The sequence below is a fragment of the Oryx dammah genome, unplaced genomic scaffold, assembly GCF_014754425.2.
Source record: "Oryx dammah isolate SB20612 unplaced genomic scaffold, SCBI_Odam_1.1 HiC_scaffold_25, whole genome shotgun sequence".
NCBI lineage: Eukaryota > Metazoa > Chordata > Mammalia > Artiodactyla > Bovidae > Oryx > Oryx dammah.
Genome location: NW_024070209.1, coordinates 68527293 through 68552766, shown reverse-complemented (window position 1 = coordinate 68552766; position 25474 = coordinate 68527293). Strand labels below are relative to the sequence as shown.

Sequence of the window (25474 nt, the reverse complement as noted above, 5' to 3'; positions counted from 1 at the left end):
ATTTAATGTGTCATTTAAGGCCTGTGATTCCTTATTGAGTCTAAAGCAAACATTTAGAGGTAAATTTTTAAGAATATCATATGTTGCCACTATACTTCATTTTCTTTAATGTCATAAATTTTCCATGGTGTATGATCTTTTGATTGTAAATCACATGTTTTTGGCTGAATCTCTCTACCAAAACCTTAAAAGTTCAAAGATTTCCATAAGTTAATACATGGGTAACTCATTATAACTGTTTTGCTTCCCAGTGTCTAATCAATCTAATTTCTTTTGAGAGCTAATGTAGGCAGAGTGCTTATTCAGATATTAGAGACAGACATTTGGTTTCACTATTGGCCTTCCCACTTTCTAGCAGTTCGAACTTGGCTATTTGGCGTCTCTAAATTTCTCTTCCATCATCAGTTAAGGAAGGTTAATACCACCTACCACAGAGTGTTATTGTGATGACTAGATGAGATACTGAATATAGACTTTGCAAAGTAAGCAGTAAATGTTTTCTGCTTTACCAGCTTTAGGGGATAGTCTAAACTGCATTATCAAAGAGAATTCAGAGTGGCTTGAATAAGGCAAAACCTTTACCTTCAAGTCCTGGTTGCCAGGTTAGCTCTGCTTCCTGATATTATGCAAGGACTCAGATTCCTTCCACCCAGCCTGGCATAGCATCTTCCTCTGTATGGTTAAGACTGTTCACTACCCCTTCTTTGCCCTACTCAGCAGGAAGTGAGGAGGGAAGGAAGTCCAGAGCAATAGCTTTGCATTTATACCAATGAATTACAAGTTGTATATAATCTCTCTTGCTCACCACATAGGTAAGAACAACTAAAAGCTCTTATAGAATCTGGGAAGTGTTGGAAATGTAGTGTTTTGTTTTCTGGATGGCCATGTACACTATTAAAATCTATTACTTTGGAAAAAATGCTGGATTTTATTGGACAAATTAATGGACAGATTTTGCCATAGCTGCTACTACTGCTATTACAACCAATAGCAACCAATACTGTTACAGCAGAATTACGTCATATCTATTTACCTTTGACAACTTCAATTCTGTGCCCTAGAATGGATGAGGGGAGAGATAAGAATGAATGTTTGAAATCTGAGTGGTCTGGTGCTAAATATGATTCTTGTGTTTAAAACCGCATGCAAATCAATAATTTCATCTGATGGTGGGTTGGAGAAATCTGGTCCAACATTTAGAAAAACTGGCTAAGCTGTACTTACTGATGTGGGCTAGTCTCTTGTAGGTACTTTTGTTTGAGATTTTCAAGGGTAATATCAGCTATTCCTGACTGTTGCCTTATTACCTGTCTTGAGAACTTATCATAGAGGCAAGATTCAACCACCATTGTAGTGTCAAATTGGTATATATTTGTAAAAACTTATGTTACCCAACTCTTTCACTCACTGACTTGCTTGCTGGTAATGGTATATCGAGCAGAGTCTTTCAGTTAGAAATCTATAGAAGTTGAATCCCTTGTAGCTAGGTTACAGAAAATCATGTTCTGATTTTGAGAAAGTGAATGTCTCTGTTAAAAAGAAATGAAGAAAAACTGTCATGATGTCTTTATGATTTTTTATTTCATACATTTGCAAAGTGCTAATGGAATTTCTACTTTGAAGCAAATAGTACAATAGATCACTTTTTATTCAGAAGGAATTTTAGTTTTGTCTCCCCTATAGGTGTTCTTTATTTGAAGTACTCTCAAACAGTTAAAAATCATTTTTCACTAAAAATAAATTAGGGTAAATGCATTTAGACTAATTATTGCTTCATAGAAATAATCACAAATTATTCTTTTGTATAATCTTTTGTAAGTTTTGCTTGTTCATTAAAATGATTTCATTGGCAAGATTTTTCTTATTTTTAACTGGTACATTTTCTGTTAAATGAGGTTCCACAGTAAAATCGTCTAGAATTTTAGAATTAGATGAGACTTAGAGGTCACCTAGTCAACTTACCTGTGTGTCCAAGAATCCTTTCCCAAAGTCTGCAAAGTACTTGTAGTCTGCAAAGTAACCATTCATTCTCCTTTGAAACGTTTTTGTAATGAGAAATACATGTCTTTGTTCATTTCATTTTTGGATGGTTCTATTCAACATAATCAATACTGTCAGGTAAAACTTTGTTTCTGCCCAGAGAAATTTTTGCTTCTCAAAATTCTGAGTCTTTCCAACTGTCTGATTGTTAGCTAATTAATTACCAAGATTATGAGAGCTACTTGGAGTTCTGTCCTTTCACCATAAATCATGTCCTAGGAATTTAGTGGTCATTTTCTAACTCGCCATCTCGGACACATCTCTACCCACAGCTTGCTGATTCCATTCCCATTCTAGAACACAACAGGTATTCAATAAACATAGATGACTGAATATAATTTCTGTCTAGACTGCTGCTCTTAAAAAAGAGGGTCTTGGTCTTTGAGTGACTTGGGATTGTGCATCCTTCAATACCTAAGGATTTGAGGACCTGGGTCTACAGAGCCAAGGCAGACTTGATGATGAGGAATGTCACAGATCTTTCTTAAATCAGACTAAGTAAAGATCCACTGGAATGATAAATAAGAGCATGGGCATCATGGCAAAACTGATTCTCTTTGATCATGAGGGTAACCCCTCATCTTTGTTTTCGTACACAGTGGAACACTTGGAGGTAGCAAACAGTGGTATATAAAAGATTCTCAGAAATTCCTCATATATTCCTAATTCTAGGTGAGATCTTTGCTCAATTAAATAAAAGTCCTGAGAATTATTACCACTCTTGGTTCAGACATAAAGCATTATAAAATTTTATAAGACTAGTTTCTTACTGCTGAAACTTATTTTCTATACTAGAAAGAGAACAAATATAAGAATAGTGTCTTTTTTTTTTTTTAACAGTTTTTGATCTGTATTATTTGAATTCTGGAATTCTTTATAAGCATTAGAACTTTGTCTCTGTGTAGTGTATTTGTTAGTCTGCTTTTGCAGGAGCTGTAAATAATGTTGACTAGATATGTCTTTTCTGGCATTAAAATTGATTAATGTGAACTAGAGCTCTAGGTGTCCAGAAGGTTATATATTATAACTCTCAAGCACATTCTGATAGAGTGCTGGATGGCAGGATACTTTATGATATGCTCCTCAACAAACAGTCTGGGATTTTTTACTTTTGACATTTACTATAATGAAAAGCTAAAGATTGTTTTGGGATCCATAGGAAACACATTAGAAATTTCACATATAAGGCTAGAGTTGATGTTTGGGATTTATAGATTTAAGATTTTCATCTCTTTTCTATAGTACAGCATGGGCTGTCCCAGGTGGCACAGCTGTAAAGAATCCGCCTGCCAATGTGAAAAACGTGGATTCTCCATGGGGGTCCCAAAGAGTTGGGCATGACTGAGTGACTGAGCATACAAACACACATAGGATAATACACAATTAGTAGTCAGCTTCCTCTTTTGACTCTTAAAGGAAGTGTTCCTGTATTTTAGTTATTTGCACACTCTGAAAATTATATATTGTATTTGGAATGCAGAGTGGAGCCAATCCAAATTAACCTTGGATGGTGACTTCATACACATCACCTGGGCCAACACATATAATTCAGTGATTTCATTTTGGTAGTTGACAGCCCTTTACGCCTGTAAGTGGAAAATGGATATTTCTTGCTGTGGGTCCAAGTCTAGAGGACTCCTCCCTGATCTTCTCCATCCTGAAGTCTCTTCTACATTGGAATTTAGCTTTCCAAACTTTGGGGGGAGGGGGTTATAATTATTTGAGTGGTTATGGATGCTTTAGAAAATTTAACAAAAAACACAGGCATTTTTTAGCTACTTTAGCCTAAATGATCATTTTTACATCTTAACACTCTGCCTCTGTAATACTTTGGATATAATAACAAACACATCTAATCTTCTATTTTTTAGCTTATATTCCTTTTAACCTGTTTTTTTTCTTGGTCCTATTTGAAGTCCTATTGTTCTTTTGTATGTAAAAAAAGCTCTTTTTGGAAATATAATGAAAAATTAATAAAACATGAAAGCACCTTAATTATTTTATTAAAGTATAAATATCAACTGGGTCAGGAAATAGAAAATTGCCAGCAAACCATGTAGCTTCTCAGTCACAAAACCCTTTTCAACAGAAGGAATATCCTGACTTTCAGTTATTTCATTGCTCTTCTTTTTAATTTTGCCACCTGTATATTTACCCCTGGGCTTCCCTGGTGGCTCAGTGGTAAAGAATCTGCCTACCATTGCAGGAGACACGGGTTCAATCCCTGGGTCAGGAAGATCCCCTAGAGAAGGAAATGACAGCCGCACTCCAGTATCTTGCCTGGAAAATCCCAGGGACAGAGAGGAGCCTGGTGGGCTGTGGTCCATGGGATCACAAAGAGTTGGACGCAACTGAGCATGAACTGAGCACGCAAGCATATTTACCCCTAGAATATCGTAGTTACTGTTTGTTTTAGAAAGTTTTACAAAGGGACAATTATTATGTTCTTGTTTTGTTTCTCAACATTATGCTTGTATGTTGTCCATGCTGCTACTGATACCCATAGTTCATTTATTTTCACTGTTGTGTTATATCCCATTGTGTGACTATACCACAGTTTGCTTATTTGCTACATTTTGATCAAAGTTTTCTTAATATTGCCAAAGAGAACTTTTTATTTTCTTTTATCTGCCATGGACCAGTTTTCTTTCCCTAAGTTTATTCTTGGAAATTATTAAGAAATTTAAATGGGCATTGCAGTCAGTAATCAGGGCTTCTTAATATCTGTTATTGTTCTTTCAAGAACCTCAGTCTATAACTTATTCTAAATATTTCATATATAATTTATGTCTCTCCATCAGTAAAGTTAATTAAGTAAATTCAGCAAATATTTGAGCATTTCCTGTATGTCAAGCACTGTGGCTTCAGTACTTTAGTAAATATACATTGCTTATATATTTAAAAAATAAATACATGTATTTGTTTAAAAGAAACCATAGTACAAAGAGGTATAAAATGAAAATTTTGACTGTTCCCTCAGTCATATATCCAGCATTAAATTTCTTGACTATTCTTTTATTTAAAAATGTAATAATCTTATATATCTGTAGACTTAAAAAATTACACAGTGGAGATCTTGTATGCCTTTTGCATTTTTCATCTTAATAATCTATCTTGAAGATTTCATTGAAAGTTAGTATTTTCAAGTTAGGGAACTGCTGGAAGCTTAAATTAATAGAACTGAAAATACAAACAGTACTTTGTTCCAGATTAATTTATTATAGAAGCAAGAATAATGGGGGGAAATATGCTTTTGACTTATTAGAAATCAGATTTATTTATAGGACATGATAAACTTTTACCTATGGGAAATCATAACTTTAAATTGTTAAATATCTATGTGTTTTTTTCTGTAGGCGTTGCTGGAGACCATGCTTGGTGTGAAAGTGGTTATAACAGGTGATGCATTTGTTCCTGGAGAAAGAAGTGTCATTATCATGAATCATCGGACAAGAATGGACTGGATGTTCCTATGGAATTGTCTGATGAGATATAGCTACCTCAGATTACAGAAAATTTGTCTCAAAGCCAGTCTCAAAAGTGTTCCTGGATTTGGTATGTTTACATAAATTCCTTTAAGTTGTTCATTTATTTTATATGTGATGTACTCAAAAACTACAGAGTAACTTACTAAATTCCACTTAAGTACTAAAGCCATTTCCATTTTTTTCCCCTCCCTAGCCAAAAACAGATCACCAGTTTTTCTTTTTCCTTAGGGGATAATAGATTATTTTCATCTCTTTTTTGGAAATGTCTTATGTTGAAAGAGAATAAACTAATCTTAAGGAAGTATATATGGTCCCAGAAGGACAAAAATTTGAAGGATATGAACTAATAGTTCAGTAACTTCTTATTTCATGCCATACTTGTGGTAATTTAGACCAGAAACTGGTCTGTGCTGATAAGATACTTGAAAGGACCTGATTCCCTCACATTAATCTAATAAATAGTAATGAATATCCTTTGGTTCCAAGAAGTATACCAGGTGCCATTGTTTTCTGAACTTACCTAATCTATCATTTTTAAATTCCTAGAAATGTTTACTTTCCATAGTTAGAAATGCAACGTGTTCATTGAGTAGTGGATAAGTATGGATTTTTCAGCATTGCTTAATTGCCCTTCACTCCTTAATGTGAAGAAGGAGTAAGGAACAGACGAAAATGTATTCAAACCTATTGTTCACATATGAGTGAATGAAGCACCCACTAAATTCCCTGACAGCCTCATCCATTACAGCTGTACTTCTTTGGTTTCCTATGTAATATTTCTTATTTGAATTCTTTGCTCTCTAAACCATGTCCCTATCAATAGTGTACTGAAACTGTAGGATTTTGACAGCAAAGGCCAGGCATTGTCCTCAGGACAGACTGGTAAGAAATATTGCCTGTTTGTGCTTTACTCGTCTTCATGCTTATAGTTTTGTCTTTGTCACATAACAGTATTATAGTGTCAGTATAGTCAGACTATTTAACTCATTATTGACCCAGGAGATTTTCACAGAAACTAAATGCCCATGGCTGGCAATTTTTTATGTAAATAAATATTAAAACGTCTCCAATCAATAACATTCGGTAACAAAAGACATATTAATACATCTCTGTTCAATAATACATTAAGTGTCAACTTTCCCTCGAGCAAACATCTCCCTAGAACCAGCAGAAAGCTGCAACATTTTACAACATAGTGCCAAAATTCGTATAACAGCCTATCCACAGTACCTAATTGGTGGAAGCTGTCACTGTTCTTAAAGAGACTAGGCGAGGAAGCATACACATCATCTCTTGATGGCAGAAATGTCAAAGATTTTTCAGTGTTTTAAAAACTGCCACATTCATCAAGAATGATAATGTCTTGTTTATCATTCCTTATTCTGCATAAATATATTAACAGAATATTAATATTACGTGAATGAGCTTGAAAATGTATGTGAAATTAACAAGTTACATTGAGAAAAATACAAATGAAAAAGAAAAAATTAAAACAGCTTTGTGTTTAATAGATTGAATCCATAATAAAAAGCCTTCCCAGAATGGTTTTTGGAGGACAGTAGCAGCTGCCTGATTTTCCTTATCCTTAAAAAAAAAAAAATCATCCAATCAACAAACAGAGAAAATACAACCACATATCACTCATCTCTTCAGCATGATCAGGAGACAGAGAAGGCATTTAGAAGGTATGGTATTAAGTAGAGAAATAAAAAGTCTAAAAGAATTCTCCCATCCATCACTGCAAACCTTTGGGTTCTAAGAGTGAAGAAAGGCTTAAGAGTAAAGGCATTGACAACTTAGAAGAAGCACAGACAAAAGCATCCCCAGAAAGATTCCAGTCTAATGCTGAATGCCCAAATACCAACTGAACATGGGTCAGGACATAGTAGCTCATAGCCCAAAATATAGGAAAGTGATTAGAAGGAGAGTGAGACCTGAAGATGCCTCAGAGAAGCATTGCTTCTGAGGGGGAATCAGATATATAGAGATGGGGTAAACTTCCCTTGGAAGTGTGGCAGTGAAGGAAAAGGAAATTGAAGATCTGGCAGGAATAAAAAGAGAAACATGAAATAAAAATCTTTACTCACCCCATGCAAATTATGCACCCAAACTCCATAACCATAAAAAAAAGTAGAGGGGAGAACTGAAAAACCAAAAAGTCAAAAAATGTACACCATAACACAGCACTCTAAATTGAATGAATTATTAAATAAGCATTTGATGATTTTGTTTAAAAAAATTTTTTGAGAAATACAATGAATAGTAATGGACAAGAAAATTAGAAATATGTCAACTGAATTCAAGCAAAAAAAAAAAATTAAAAAGCAAAATCAGAAATAAAGAGTGAATTATGAAATACCCAAGAGGAAGTAGAGTAAAATGACTCAGTGGTGAAAAGCTGGAAGCATGTCCTCTAAGATCAGGAACAAAACAAGGATGTCCACTCTCACCACTTTCTTTTGGCCATGCCAGGCAGCTTGTGGGATCTTGATTCCCTGTCCAGGGATTTGAACCTGGCAATGAAAATGCTGAATCCTAACCATTGGACCTCCATGGAATTCCCATACTCTTGCCACTTCTATTCAACATAGTTTTGAACGTCCTAGCCATGACAGTCAAACAAGTAAATAAAAGGAATCAGAACTGGAAAAGAAGTAGTAAAACTGTCACTCTTTGCAGATGATAGGATACTACATAAAGAAAAAAAATCCTAAAGATGTTACCAGAAAACCACTAAAGCTCATCGGTGAATTTGGTAAGGTTGCAGGTTACAAAGTTAATACACAGAAGTCTCTTGTATTTCCACATACAACAACAAAAGATCAGAAAGAAAAATTAACGAAACAATTCCATTTATCATCATATGAGAATACTAAGTACCTAGAAATAAGCCTATTTAATGAGGCAAAGGATTTGTACTCTGAAAAGTGCAAGATGCTGATGAAAGGAAGCAAAGATGACACAAACAGATAGAAAGATACACCATGTTCTTGAACTGGAAGAATCAGTATTGTCAAAATGACTGTTCTACCCAAGGTAATCTGCAGATTCAATGCAGTCCCAATGGCATTTATCACAGAACTAGAACAAAAAAGTTTTAGATGTGTATGGAAATACACAGGACCTCGAATAGCCAAAGCAATCTGAGGAAGAAAAACAGATGGAGGAATCAGGCTCCCTTAGCTCGGAATATACTGCAAAGCTACAAAAACAGAAATATAGATCAGTGGAACAGGATAGCCTAGAAATAATCCCACACAGCTATGGTCAATTAATCAATGACAAAGGAGATAAGACTACACAATGAAGAAAAGACAGTCTCTTCAGTAATCAGTGCTGAGGAAACTGAACAGCTACATGTAGAAGAATGAAATTAGAACATTCTCTTAACACCATACACAAAAATAAACTCAAGATGGGTCGAAGACCTAAATGTAAGGCCAGACACTATAAAATTCTTATAGGAAAATATAGAAAGAACACTCTTTGACATAACTTGCAGCAGTATCTTTTTCAGTCCATCTCCTATTAATGAAAATTTTAAAAACTAAATGAAACCTCATTAAACTTTTTTTGCATAGCAAAGGAACCCATAAACAAAAAGACAGCCCATAGAATGGGAGAAAATATTTGCAAAAGAAGTCACCAACAGGATTAACCTCAAAAATATACAGTTTATGTAGCTCCATGTCAAAATAAAACAACCCAATCAAAAAAAAGGGGGGGGACAGAAGATCTAAACAGACATTTCTCCAAAGAAGACATGTAGATGGTGAAGAGGCACATGAAAAGATGTTCAACGTCACTAATTATTAGAGAAATGCAAATCAAAACTGCAGTGAGGTATTACTTGACACCTGTCAGAATGGCCATCATCAAAAACTCTACAAACAATGAATGCTGAAGAGACTAGAGCAAAGGGAACCCTTCTATACTGTTGGTGGGAATGTAAATTGGTGCAACCACTATGGAGAACAGTATAGAGGTCCTTAAAGAACTAAAAATAGAACTTCTATGTGATCCAGCAGTTCCACTCTTTGGCATGTATCTAGAGAAGACCATAATCCAAAAAGATACATGCACCCCACTGTTCAATGCGGCACTATATATAATAGCTAAGACATGGAAGCAACTTAAATGTCCATCGACAGAAGAGTGAATGAAGAAGTGGTACATATATAAAATGGAGTATTACTCAGACATAAAAAATAATGAAATAATGCCATTTGCAGCAACATGAATAGACCCAGAGATTATCATACTCTGAATTACGTCAGAGAAATGCAAATATCATATCACTTATATGTGGGATCTAATATTTTTTTAAAAAGATAAAATGAACTTATTTACATAACAGAAACAGACTTACAGATATCAAAAACAAACTTATGGTTACTAAAGGGGAAATGTGGGAGGCAGGGCAGAATAAATTGGAGCTTTGGATTAACATACAAGCTATATAGGACAACCACAAGGACCTCCTTTAGCACAGAGAGAACTCTGTTTAATATTTTGTGATAACCTACATGAGACAAGAATCTGAAAAAGAATGAACATGTATATAACTGAATCACTTTGCTGCACACCTGAAACTAATAACAACATTGTAAATAAACTATACTCCAACAAAATTTTTAAAAAAGAATGAAAAGGAGGAACAAGAAAAAAAATGTCAGAGGAACTAGTTGAAATGAAAGATAGTCATAGTTATTCTAACATCTATATAACTGGAGTCTCTAAAGAGTCAATCAAAACAGTGTAACTTAAATATTACAAGGGTTATATTTAAAAGTATTACCAAGAGAAATCTTGGGCATAAAAGATGACTGGAGAGGCACTTCCAGCATGACAGCATGAGGAGCTCTCCATACCCACTTCCCAGTGAAACTGGAAAATCTAAAGTAGCAGTCATTTAAAGTCTCTGGAAATGGTCCGAAAGGCATACAGAAAATGAAAATACATTTATTCAAGAAAATTTAAACCACAGTTTGTCAAGAACGAGAATCTGTGTTTTTTAAAACAAGACACACTCATTTTCTCGCACCTCCCAGTTCAGCCTGACAGAAACTCTGTCCCATACTGGTGCAGCCAAGAACACAGGGTGACCCACAATCAGGAGAAATCTGAGCTTCTCCCTCAGGAGTACAGGATTTGAACCTCACATTTAGCTCCCCAATTTTAACACTGACACCTGAGAGAGGAGTCTTCAAAACATCTAACTTTGAAAACCAATAGTTTTATATCTGTGAGTCTCATATAGGATAAATAGGAAACTAAACCTATATAAAATAGGATAGTGAAATAATTTTTAAAGGGCTCTTGCATACTTGTGTTCCTATACTCCCAGATCCAGTGCAAAGGCAGCTGAATAGAAAGCACCCAGTCTTGCTGTGAAAGAGGGCCTATCTGTGAAAGATTTGCTTGTCTTCCTTGCTGTAGCCAGAGGGGCAGGGTTCTAATAAAACACACATCTAAGGGCACTGTAATCCTCTCCAGAGACCTTGGAGGGTGGTCACCAGTGTCTCTGAGAAGGGAGCTTATATACTTGTCTGGCACTCTGACTTTATAGCTGTTAGCCAGAGAATACATCCCTTGGGAGTCTGGCTCTTGTAACCAGGGGTTTGTGTTCAGGGGGTGAGGGTGGGGGACAATGGGATGGTAGCAACCAAAGAAGAAACAGTTCTTAGCTAACCATTGCTCTAGGGCTCAGTGTGGAGGGAGCAGGCAGAAAAGCCCATCTCCAAGTCTTCTCCTAAAAGAAGAGAAGTATATTTGCATAATTTAAAAGCTGCTCTCTGAGGGTGTGACTTCCAATTGGCCTGAATCAAGGTATTGACATCCTCTCTATTGGCACACCTGTCCTCAACTACTGGGAGCCACTAAGAATAGAGTAGGTAGGCTGCTTGGACAATCACAGAAGGTGAGACAACCAAGAACTAGAGTATGGTTGAATGGTAAGGTTCATCTCCTACACGAGGACACTCCTTCAAGACTGAGAGAGGTAGGTGTTTTATCTAATGCATAAAAATGAACACAGTCAAGGAAAATGAAGAGACAGAGGAATATATTCCAAATGACAGAACGAAATAAAACCTTAGAAAAAGACCTAAATGAACTGGAGAGGAGTGATTTACCTGGTGGTAAAGAGTTCAAAACAGTAGTCCTAGAGATGCTCACTGAGCTCAGGAGAACAATACATGAGAAGTTTAACAGAGATAGAAGATATAAGAAAGAACTCACAGTGCTGGAGAACTCAATAACTGAACTGAAAACATAGGAGTTTAACAGTTTAGACAAAGCAGTAGAAAAGGTCAGTGAACTTGAAGATGGAGCCATACAATTTTCCAATCAAGGCAGCAAACAGAAAAAATGAAAGATTGAAGATAACTTAAGGAAACTATCCCTGGAGATTCCCATGGACAGCCCTAGCAGGCTACAGTTTATGCGGTTGCAAAGAGTCAGACACAACTGAGCAACTAACACTACTCCTTCTACTAAGGGAATTATGGGAAATATCAAGAGGCCTTAGATTTGCATTACAGGGGTCCCAGAAGGAGAAGAGAAAAGGGAAAGGGCAGAAAACTTATTTGAAGAAACAATGGCTAAAAACTGCCCCAACCTGGGGAAGGAAACAGTTCCAAAGAAGATGAACTTAATATCAAGAAGATGACTCATGTCAAGACACATATTAAAGTGTTGAAATCCAAAGACATGGAGAGAATTATAAAAGCATCAAGTGCAAAACATGTTATGTACAAGGGAATTCCCATAAAATCATCAGCTTATTTTTCAAAGGCACCTTTGCACACCAGAAGGGAGTGACATGGTATATTCAAAGTGCTGAAATTTAAAAACTGTCAAACAAGAAGACTGTATCTGACAGAGTATCTCCTTTAGAATTGAAGGAGAGATACAGATAAGCAAAAGCTCAAGGAGTCCATCGCCTCTAGACTGGCCGTACAAAGAAATGTTAAAGGGACTTCTTTAGGCTAAAAAGAAAAGGTGCTAATTAGTACTGGGAAACAATAAATATCCTTGGTGAATATAAATATATAGTAAAATTTAGATTCTAATCTAATGTTGTAAGGATTGTGAGTTAACTACTTCTAAAGCTAAAATAAATTTTAAGACAGAAGTATTAACTACTAGTAATTGTAACTACAATAATTAAGGGATACAGAAGATAAAATGATGTAAATTGTGACCTCAGAAACAAAATATGGAGTAGTAAAAATGTATAGCCTTAGAATGTGTTCCAAATTAAGTTGTTATTAACTTAAAACAATATTATTTTATGTCTCATAGTAACCATAAAACAAAAATCTATAGTGGATGCACAAATGATTGAGAATAAGGAATCTAAGCCCACCACTACTGAAAATCACAAAGGAATAAAGCAAGAGGGAGGTGGGAGGGGGGTTCAGGATGGGGAACACATGTACACCCATGGCACATTCATGTTGATGTATGGCAAAACCAATACAATATTGTAAAGTAATTAGCCTCCAATTAAATAAATTTAAATTTTTTTAAAAAGGAATAAAGCAAGAGAGAAAGAAAGGAACAAAAGAATTCTAAAACAGCCGCAAAGCAACCAAATGGCAGTAAGTACATAGCTATCAGTAATTAAAAGATATTCCATGCAATAGAAATAAAAAGAAAACTGAATTAGCTGTATTTCATATCAGACAAAATAGACTTTAAGACAGTCTTTGATAAAAGACAGGGTCATTACATAATGATGAAGGGGTCAGTCCAACAACAGGATGTAACATATGTAAATATTTATGGATCCAACATAGGAACACCTAAATGTATTAAAAAATATTAAGAGACCTAAGTGAGAAATAGTAGTACATTAATAGTAGATGACTTTCATCAGTAGGTGGTCATCCAGACAGAAAATTAAAAGGAAACATTGGCTGTAAGTCCAATTGGTCTAATATAGTTTAATAGACTTATATAAAACATTCCAAATTCCATGGACTGTGCAGTCCATGGGTCACAAAGAGTCGGACACGACTGAGCGACTTTCACACACACACACCATTCAAAAGCAATAAAATACACACTTCTCTCATTTTCCCATGGAATGTTCTCCACAATAGATCATATGTTAGGCTGCAAAACAAGTTTTATTACATTTAAGAAGATTGAAATCATGTCAAAACAAGTTTTATTACATTTAAGAAGATTGAAATCATGTCAAGGAAACTTTTTCAGTCATAGTGTTATGAAACTAGAAATGAATTATTTGAATTTTCCAGTTATTTTCTTATATGTGGAAATTAAATAACGTACTGCTGAACAACCAATGGGTCAAAGAAGAAATCAAAAGAGAAATTTAAAAATACCTTGAAACAAATGGAAATACAACACACCAAAACTTATGGGATGCATTAAAAGTAACTCTAAGAGGGGAGTTCAGTAAACAACCTATCTTTACACCTCAGGGAATTAGAAAAAAAAAAGACCAAATGAAGCCCAAAGTTGGAAGGAAGGAAATAAGTTAGAAGGCAGGAAAGAAAGAAAGGGAAGAAAGACTAAAAAGACAACAAAAAAGTTGGTCTTTTGAAAAGACAAAATTGACAAAGCTTTAGCTAGACTCACCAAGAAAGAGGACACAAATAAATCAGATATGAAAGTGAATAGGTCCAGCTGATACCACAGAAATACAAGAAACCACAAGAGACTGCTATGAATAATTATAATATGTCAATAAGTTGGACAAGCTAAAAGAAATGGGTGAACTCCTAGAAACATATGACTTAGTAAGACTGAATCATAAAGAAACAGAAAGACTGAACAGAGACATTACTAGTAAGGAGATTGAATCAGTAATCATAAACCCCCCAACAAACAGAAGTCTAGATGACTTCAGTGGTGAATTCCTACCCAATATTTAAAAAAAATAATGCTAATCCTTCTCAAACTCTTCCAAAAAATTAGAAGAGAAGGGAACACGTCTAAAATCATTTTATGAGGCCAGCATTACCTCAATACCAAAACCAAAGATGCCACAAAAGAAAATTATAGGCCAGTATGCCCAATGAACATGGATGTAAAATTCCTGGACAGAATATTAGCAAACAAAATTCAGCAATACACTAAAAGAATAATGCATTATGATCAAGTGAGATTTATCCTAGGGATGCAAAAATGATTTGACATCTGTAAATCAATCAGTGAGATATACCGCACTGGCAAAAGGAAGAATAAAAATTATCTTATCATCTCAAAACATGCAATAGATGCAATAACAAGAAAAACATTTGTCAATATTTAACATACATCAGTTATTAAAACTCCCAATATGATGGGTATAGAAGAAATGTATTTCAGTGCATTAAAGGCCATAGATGACAAGCCCGTAGCTAACATCAGATTTAATAGTAATGAAAACTTCTAATTCAGGAATAAGACAAGGATGCCCATACTGTCCATTTTTATTCAACATTATATTGGAAGTTCTAGCCAGAGCAATTAGGCAAAATTAGATAGATAGCATCCAGATTGGAAAAAAGTAAAACCATCACTATTTGCAAATATCATATTACATATAGAAAACTCTTAAGACTCCTGCAAAAACTGTTAGGATATGTGAATTCAGTGGGGTTGCACAATACAGAATTAATATACAAAAATCTGTTGCATCGCTATGTACTATAACAAACTAATCAGAAAGAGAAACTAGGAATATAACCCCATTTACAGTTCCATCAAAGAGTAAAGTAGGAATAAATTTAACCAAGAAGGTAAAATACTGAAAATTATACAATATTGATGAAAGAAGTTGAAGAAAACAAAAAAGTGTAAGGATATTTTACACGTGTGGATTGAAAGCATGGTTTTCAATTTGAAAAGTTTTCAATTTGAAATTGTTTCAAAAACAATTTCATAGTTTTCATAGTTGGCATTTTTTGACAGAAATATAACAAACAGTCCTAAAGTTTGTATGAAACTGCAAAGGCTCAGAACAGCCAAAGCAATCTTGAGAAAGAAGAACAAAGCTACAGGTATAATATTCCCTGATTTCAGGCTATACTATAGAACTATAGTAATCAGAACAGTATGGCATTGGCATATAAACAGACAAATAGATCAATACAACAGAATACAGAGCCCAGAAATAAACCCACACATATATGATCAATTAATTTATAACAGAAGAACCAAGAGTATACAGTAAAGAAGGGATAGTCTTTTCAATAAAAAGTGTTATGAAAACTGGACTACTATCTACACCATATACGAAAACTAACTCAAAATGCAATAAAGACTTGAACATAAGGCCTGAAACCTTAAAGGTCCTGGAAAAAAAATAGGTGGCAAGCTCCTTGACATTAGTCTTGGTGATGATTTTTTGGATTTGGTACCAAAAGCAAAGGAAACAAAAGCAAAAATAAGTTGTACTACCTCAGACTGAACATCTTCAGCACAAGAAAGGAAACCATCAACAAAATAAATACGCAGCCTCTGGAATGGGAGAAAAATATTTGCAAATCATATTATCTGACAAAGGGTCAATATTCAAAATATATGAAGAACTCACAGAACTCAATAACAAAATAACAGTTCAATTAAGAAATGGGCACAGGACATAAATGGACATTTTCCCAAAGAGATGTACAGATGGCCAACAGGTACATGAAAAGGTGTTCAACAGCACTAACCATCTGGGAGATGCAAATCAAAAGCCATGAGATACCACATCACACCTGTTAGAAGGGCTGCAGTCGAAAAACTGAGAAATAATAAGTGTTGGGAGGATGTAGAGAAAAAGGAACCCTGGTGCACTGTGGGTAGGAATGTACATTGATACATACATGGTGGAAAACCATACAGAGGTTCTTAAGATTAAAAATGGCACTACCATATGATCCAGCAATTCTACTTCTGGATATTTATTGGAAGAAATCACACACACTAACTTGAAAAGATATCTGCATCCCATGATTATTGCAATATTTACAATAACCAAGAGATGGAAACAACTTGTGTCCATTGGTAGATGAATGGATAAAAAAAATGGTAAATATAGACAGTGGCATATTCAGATATAAAAAAGGATATTCTGTAATTTGTATCACCTGGATAGACTTTGAGGGCATCATGCTAAGTGTAAAGTAAGATAGAAGAGAATTCCATGTGATCTCACTTACATGTGCAGTCCCCCCAAATGAAACAACACAAACCCAAAAGAACCTGAACTGAATATAGAGAATGGATGGTGGTTGTTAGAGGCTAGGATCTGGGGATGGGCAAAATGGGTGAGGTTGGTAAGAAGGCACAAACTTCCAGTCATAACATAAATAAGTTATGAGGATGTAATGTATAGCATGGTGACTGTAGTTAATAATATTCTACTGTATATTTGAAAGTTTCTGAGAATAGATGTTAAAAATTCGGGTCTTAAGAAAAAAATTTGTAACTACATGTGGTTGTAGATGTTAACTTAGACCTACTGTGTCATCATTCCGTGAGTATACATACATGGAATCATTTTGTTGCACACCTGAAACTGTTATGCCTAATGTTATTTGTCACTTATATCTCAGTTTAACAAAGAAGTAATACAGCTTTATTGGGTGATTGTAAAGATTAAATTAAATGCCAGTACAGTGTTGCTGCTGCCTTTTATTTCTGTAGTTCCTTTTGGGACATCTACACTACACATCTACACTCTCAGACCTCTGATTTTTCCAGTGTCTCACAGACCCACATTCTCTTTCCCTGACCACCTAATTTTTACTTCCTCCTGCTCTGCAGTGGGATAGTCATTTTTAACATTGTAAACTGTCTCTTCTCATTTTGAGCTCTTATGTATTTTGTTCTTAGCTATCCCATTTTCTTATCCCCAAAGTTACAAGCTTCTTATAGAGTGTCTTTCATATTGTGGGCCCATAAAGTATATGTAGACTTGATAGGATTTCCTGAAAAGGCAAACCATTAATGAGAACAGCTTTTGGATTGAAGAAAACCAAATTTTAGAATCTTTAAAGTGAATAAGTACAAAATAAATTAAGCAAGGCAAAAGTGTAAGCAGGAAAAATAAAACAGAGTGTGTCTGCAAATGGAGTATTAAGGTTGGACTTTGCAGGAGAAAATGAAAAAAAAGAAAAGGAATGGATGTGTCTTACTGGTGAGCTCCATCCTGCTTCAGACTATGCTAGACTTAGCTTGTTGACAATTGCCATGACCTTAAAGTGTATTTAATGTTGCTATTTATAATCGTTTCTAAATAAATGTTTGCTTACCAGAGTTTGGAATATAATCATCTGGTTCTTTTAGTTCATTTACAAATGACTAAAGGGAAGTGAAAATATCTGTAGTATCCATTTGGAGAAGGGATGAGAATTTAGAATTTGGAAATTTTTTCTTAAAGTATGTAAGTAACAGACGTTATGTAAGAAATCTTTAAGACTGTTTAGATTCCAGTTCAAGTAGTGAAGAGTTTTGGTAAGCTAAGTAAACAGTTTAGAGTCTCCTAAGTTACGTGAAATTAGATTTCAAAGAAAAATGTCAGATAGTTAGATTTCAACTGTCTGTAATGGTGATTTAGACCTAGATTTTCACTTTTAGCTAACTTCATAACTACTTAGTAACAGTGAAGGAAATACTAAACCCAAAGATGTCATAAAAAGTCCATTTGCCTCATGTTTTTGTACCAAGAAATTCATGTGCCATTTGGCCCACCTAGCTCACGGCTCCTTGGGTTTTTCTGGATTGCTAACTAATCACACTTGACTGGCAAAGAGAGTTAGGGGCTTTTAGAAAGCACAAAAAGAGGAGTAACATTAAAGAGATAGTGATTTAAAAAGTGTCCAGGTCATGGATTCAATTAAAAATCTACCTCACATACCTCATGGTTTCAACGTAGATTGTCATAGAATCCTGCTGTTGTCAAACTGCAACATAAGAATTGTGGCAAAAACTCGGAACCACCACAAATTGTGAAATTTATCTAGATTGTTCAGGATGAGACCAAGAAGTGAGAAGTAACCACATGACTTCTGATGAATACTTTTATCCATTCTCAGTGTGTTCAAGGCAGCAAAGTCTGAATGAAGCCTCAGAGGCTCCTGGGGTCCTGCTTTAGCAAGACATTTGAAACTGGGTCAGACACCACTTCTCCTAAGTCTGACCTCCCTGAATATAACCTGTCTGACAAAATATTAAGCATTTTTTGGTCAAATCTGATTTACAAAAATAACTGGAATTTTTAAAAGTTGCCCTTGGTATTGTATATGCATTCTCCTTTTTTCAGAGATCATGACTAGAAACTGCTTGGTTAAAAGCTGTTGTCCACCTTGCCCAATACACTGGAGAAGCAGTGATTACAGTGCACACTGCTGTTACACATGAACATGCAGCGAAACAGGGATCATGCATGAGTTGGGAAGGTAATCCACTTTATGGTGTCAAGTTTTCAGTTTTCACTGTATTTCATTAACTATTTATGTTAGGTATAAATTCACTTAAAGATATTTCTCACACAGTTTTAAGAGTCACTAAATTTACTGAAGTCACCTAAATTTTATTATCTGTTGTATATTAACACCTAGGGCTTCCCAGGTGATGCTAGTGGTGATAGCATCTAGGTGATGTAGGAGATTTGAAAGAGATGTGGGTTCGATCCCTGGTAAAATCCCCTGGAGGAGGAAATGGCAGCTCACTCCAATATTCTTGCCTGGAGAATCCCATGGACAGAGGAGCCTGTGAACTACAGTCCATAGGGTCACAAAGAGTTGGATACAACTGAAGTGACTTAGCATGCATGTATATTAAGTACAAAGAATGGATAATTTTCTATTTGAAATATTGTGTTTATAATACTGGGCACCAAACTTAACTCCAGGGAGAAGGGAAACTCTCCACTTCCTACCCAGCTTCCTCCTGATTAAAATGGACATTCACAAAGACTAGAACCATCTTTAAGCCATAAATGTCTTTGATATCATCCAATTTGGTGGATGCCCCTAAGATGGGGATATTATATTATCCCCCTGGAGGAGGAAATGGCAACCTATTCCAGTGTTCTTGTCTGAAAAATCCCATGAACAGAGGGGCCTGGCAGGCTACAGTCCATGGGGTCACAAAGAATCAGACATAACCATGTGAATGAGCACACATATCATTTTTACTACAGGTGGTTTTTTTTTTTTTTTTTTTAGCACACTTTCAATGTTAAAACAGGCTATATATCATGCATCTCATATTTATATAAATTCAGTAGTTTTACATGAATTGACAGAGTTCTCTATCAACTGACCAACTCCCTGTCATTCATTTTTTGGCTGAAATGTCTCAGCGTTTTATGTCATCCACAGCACTAATAAGCTCCCGCCCCTCAGTACCAGGTTAATATCTGAAGTTTTCAATAATCCTCGATTTTCTTTTTCGCTGCTATCAGTAGAAAGTGTCACTTTTTATAAACTTCAAGATTAATTCAACTCATCTTAAAAACTCATTGATTGCCTCTGACCCCTTCACTCTTTCACTTTGTTATGTTTCCCAGGATCAAAGAGAATACACAGCTTGCTGGGCACATTAACATAAGTTTCAAAGGCAACTATTAGAGCAAATAAAGCATTTTTATGCAATTCTTTCTCGAAATTCCTCCCAATTATGAAAAACAACACACCCAAATCCTCTTTTCAAATTATAGAAAGACATAAACATAGAATTACCCATCAGGACCGCTGTTCTTGGTATAGTGTGGACCCTTTCTAAATTTAACATTTCATGCCTTTCTTCTATTTTACAACTCAAGAGAAAAGATGAATACATTCCTAGATTGAAGTAAGACTCTCCACAAGAGTCAGTAACAGCCCACTCCTGCCAGTTTCTTTGGTACACCTGAGACATCAGTTTTATTACCTTCATTAAGTGAGCCTAGGCCCCCTGAGTAACAGCTGCTGAGGATCTCTACAGCAAATATATTTGCAGCTCCCTCTGTGGCCCTTTCTTCAAAGGGCGCTTCTAGGCAAGGATTCCTAAACATTTAATGACTGAACGGTAGATTGATTATCTTATTGCTTCCTGCTGTCTCTAAATCATGGAAGGTCTCACAGCAGCTTCCTTTCCTGTGTTGTTGCATCTATTACAAAATATCTAAGGCCAGAGAAGATGCTTCACTGTTTTTAACAATGTATTTCTATGATAAGCACATCCCATGAAAGCATATGAAAACGCCCCATATTGCCTTTCTTAGCGTTCTATCAGCCAGTTCCACCAAAGGCATGTACTAGGGAGACTTCTCGTTAGGAGGCCCTGGGAAAGATTTTCTTTCTTAATAAAATAGGTTCATGAAGGGAAAATGCCATTCCTTTCCTACTTTGGGACATTATTGTGAGAACACATCATACCTGGAGCTGCTGCAACCATCTTGAGGATGGCCAAATAGAAATGTGAGAGACTGGTTTCTGAACCAGCCTTGGGCCCAGACTTCACTTTATGTGAGACACGTACACCTAGGGTGTAAGACTTCTGGATTGGTATTCTGTTATTTAACATAGCCCGGACCATCCTGATACAGCTTCTTTCCCACATTTCACCAATGTATACAGAAAAGTATCCAACAATTGATTTACTCATTCAGTAAATTTTATTAAGTGGTTATAATGAATTAAAATTTATATGAAAACTGTCAGAAGAAATAGGTATATTAAAATATTTTACTTCTATGGCTGGATATCATATACAACTGTATTTTCAGATACATAACACAGACCATTTTCATCTTAGCTGTTCTACTACTAGTTGAAAAATAAGTTTTTGTAGTTTCAGTTGCCAGGGAAACCCACTTGGAACAAAGGTTTAATAAATTTAGTTAAGTCATCTGCCAGGCAGTATACCAGGATTATACTTTTTTCTAGAATTACATTGAGAGCTAAGTAATATTTTTTAGGGTTGCCTTGAGATGCGTGCGTGCATGTGTGTGTGTATTTGTGGCCCCGTGGGTTGCAGCCCACCAGGCTTCTCTGTCAGTGAAATTATCCGGACAAGAATACTGGAGTGGGGTGCCATTTCTTACTCCAGGGGATCTTCATAGCCCAGGAATAGAACACCATGCAGGTCACTTGAGCCTCCTGCGTTGGCAGGCAGATTCTTAACCACTCACACCACCTGGGAAGTTAAATGAAGCTCTTGTTTTGACTATGTTCACTGACTTCTTAACAAAGCTCAAGGTCTGAGCTGTGCAGAAGTTGACAGATTTTTTGGTTGGGAGAAATGGTTTTGGGCTTTTAAGATTATTCAATCAGTCACTTATTGGTGTTACTATGGTAAAAGTGCAAGAAAAAGTAAAAGTTGCTCAGTTGTGTCCGACTCTTTGTGACCCCATGGACTATACAGCCCATGAAATTCTCCAGGCCAGAATACTGGAGTGGGTAGTCTTTCCCTTCTCCAGGGGATCTTCCCAACCCAGGGTTCGAACCCAGGTCTCCCATATTGCAGGCAGATTCTTTACCAGCTGAGCCACAAGGGAAGCCCTTACTACAGTTCAGTTCAGTCACTCAGTTGTGTCCGAGTCTTTGCGACCCCATGAATCACAGCACGCCAGGCCTCCCTGTCCATTGCCAACTCCCAGAGTCCACCCAAACCCATGTCCATCGAGTCGGTGATGCCATCCAGCCATCTCATCCTCTGTCATCCCCTTCTCCTCCTGCCCCCAATCCCTCCCAGCATCAGGGTCTTTTCCAATGAGTCAGCTCTTTGCAAGAGATGGCCAAAGTATTGAAGTTTCAGCTTTAGCATGTTCCAATGAACACCCAGGACTGATCTCCTTTAGGATGGACTGGTTGGATCTCCTTGCAGTCCAAGGGACTCTCAAGAGTCTTCTCCAACACCACAGTTCAAAAGCATCAATTCTTCGGCGCTCAGCTTTCTTATATAGTCCAACTGTCACATCCATACATGACCACTGGAAAAACCATAGCTTTGACTAGACGGACCTTTGTTGGCAAAATAATGTCTCTGCTTTTCAATATGCTATCTAGGTTGGTCATAACTTTCCTTCCAAGGAGTAAGAGTCTTTTAATTTCAAGGCTGCAATCACCATCTGCAGTGATTTTGGAGCCCAGAAAAATAAAGTCTGTCACCGTTTCCACTGTTTCCCCATTTATTTCCCATGAAGTGATGGGACCAGACGCCATGATCTTCGTTTTCTGAATGTTGAGCTTTAAGCCAACTTTTTCACTGTCCTCCTTCACTTTCTTTGAGAGGCTTTTTAGTTCCTCTTCACTTTCTGCCATAAGGGTGGTGTCATCTGCATATCTGAGGTTATTGATATTTCTCCCGGCAATCTTGATTCCAGCTTGTACTTCTTCCAGCCCAGCGTTTCTCATGATGTACTCTGCATAGAAGTTAAATATACAGCCTTGACGTACTCCTTTTCCTATTTGGAACTAGTCTGTTGTTCCATGTCCAGTTGTAACTTGCTTCCTGACCTGCATACAGGTTTCTCAAGAGACAGGTCAGATGGTCTGGTATTCCCATCTCTTTAAGAATTTTCTACAGTTTGCTGTGATCCACACAGTCAAAGGCTTTGGCATAGTCAATAAAGCAGAAACAGTTACTACAGTTGGTCACCTAAATTGGCTTGCCCTTTAATGGGTACCTTCTCTAACACCTGAGTCACCTGCATTGCTTCAGAATGCAAGGTTTCCCACAGGCAAGGTATGAAGCATATTTTGACTCTAGGCCTTTCCACGCCCTTAGTTCTACTGAAAAGTGAGGATTTTTTTTTTTTGGCCTAAATTAATAAGCAGTTGTAAAAACTATCCAAAATGCCTAGTATTTTAACAGGACAATTTTAGGAGAAAGCAGTAAGAGTTTAGGAGAGGAGCTTTGCAGTTTTTTGTCTGCTTTGCACTTAATAGAGACGTACAAATAAAGTTAATCTTACAATGACCAATTTGAACCAACTTTGAAAAGGGTGTTTTACAATAATAGTAAAAAGATAGGAGATGCACTCAGTGTACTTTATATATAGTTTGTTTGTCAACCTTAATTTCAGTAGATAATGGGATTCCAGTACCTTGACTGGTCCTTTCAGTTGTGACTAAGTAAGTATCTATAAACTGTAATGGTAGTTTTAAAGAGAAAGGTAATACTGGGGATCAAGTGAATTAGCTGTTGTTCACATATGTCTTTGTTAGGGGGGTTTACAAAAGCTGATGTGGCTTTTTATTTCCTTGTTTTTTATTTTTCTAAATCTTATGACAAATACTCAAGTCTGATGTTTCTGAGAGTTATACCATTGTGTAATGACTACCAGGCAGGGACCTATCATGTGACCAAGATTTAACATGTCCTTCCACAATAAAAGGCCCAAACTGTATCTTAGTATTGTTGGTACTGATAATCTTCAACTATTAAAATCAGTTAAATGAATCCCAACTAAGAACACTTAGGTATTTAATTTTACACTGCAAAACAGCTGTTATTCATGTAGTTAATTAAACAAGTTTGCATTAATGTTACATATTCTTAAATACCTTTTTATGCAGAATAACTTTAGATTTATTGAACATTTGCAAAGAAAATAGAGAAAAATTTCCTATTTTTACCCATTTTCCCCTGATGTTAACCTCCTATACAACTGTGTGACATTTGTCAAAACAAAGAGATTAACATGGGTATAATACTACTGATATTAACTAAAGTACAAACTTTATTCAGATTTCACCAGTGTTTTCCCAGTGTCCTTTTTTTTTGTTCTGGGATCCAATAGAGGATCTTGGTTTTTTGTTTTCAAATTTATTTATTTTTTTAATTGAAGGATAATTCCTTTACAGAAGCAATTGTTGCTTCTGTTGTTTTTTATTTTCTGTCTAACCTCAACATGAATCAGCCATAGGATCCTGTAATTTTTTTTTTTCATCACCGTATTCCCTTAGTCTTCCTCCATTCTGTGGCATTCCTTTATTTTAGTGCTTTTGAAGAGAACTGGTTGGATATTTTGTAGAATGTCTCTTGTTTTGAATTTGTTTTGCATTTGCTTTCTCATGACTTTTTCTCAGGATTAGTTGAGGGTTATGGGTTTTGGGGGAAAAGCCCCACAAATGTGAACTGACTCATTTCATGGGGAAGTTTCAGTATATCAACCTAGCTTATCACAGTGATATTAATTGTCATCATTTGATTAAGGTGGTGTCTGCCAGGATTCTGCACCACAAAATTAATGTTTTCTCCTCTATTTTATTCAGTAAGAGCAGTCTACGTACAAGTGCTGGTTGTGGAGAGTGGAATTAAACTTCACTTCCTAGAGTGGGGAGTATCCTTTGTAATTGTGTGAAGGAGATTTGTCCCTTCTCCTCAGTTGTTTAATTATCCAATATCAACTTATCAATATTTTATTCTTTGGGTTATAATCTAATAGTACTGTTATTTATTTTGTAAATTCTGAGAGATAGAACTTACTTGTCCTGGATTTATTTGTATAACCTTGTTATGCACAACCACAGTCAGTAAATATAGTATTTGCTCATGATTGTTGTGATATGAGTTCATATAAAATTTGCATCTGTTCATATTGTCACTCATTCTCATTTAAGAGAGGGCTGTGGGTAACATTTCCTTGGTGCATCCACACCCTGTATTCAGGATTAAAAATTTGTGGAAGAGAACAGTTTGTTGTCTCTCTTGCACATTGCTTTTTTGTTTCTGGCATTGCATTCATGGTCTCATAGTAGATACTGTAATAAATTAATAAAAACTTGGACAATAGTGATAAATTAATCTATCTTTGAAGTTCAGTTTTTAGCACATTAGGTGAGTAGTATAGATATTTCTGTGGTTCTCGTAACTATAATTTATCCTTGAACACCACTGGTTTGAACTGCATGTGGATTTAATCCACTTAAGGTATTTTTTTTCCTAATAAATATGTACTGTAGTACTATACAATGTGTGGTTGGTTGAATCCATGTATGTGTAACTGT

The 25474-nt window shown here is 35.9% G+C and overlaps 1 protein-coding gene across 2 annotated transcripts in view; it reads left to right on the top strand.

The window, feature by feature from the left end:
- LCLAT1 (lysocardiolipin acyltransferase 1) overlaps nucleotides 1-25474 on the top strand; it is a 193072-nt gene that overhangs the window by 76885 nt on the left and 90713 nt on the right. For both annotated transcript variants that reach the window (XM_040224147.1, XM_040224146.1), the window contains one exon: nucleotides 5397-5595. In XM_040224147.1, the coding sequence (XP_040080081.1) occupies nucleotides 5412-5595 (184 nt within the window). In that variant the 5' untranslated portion in view covers nucleotides 5397-5411. The remainder of the gene's footprint in view (nucleotides 1-5396; nucleotides 5596-25474) is intronic.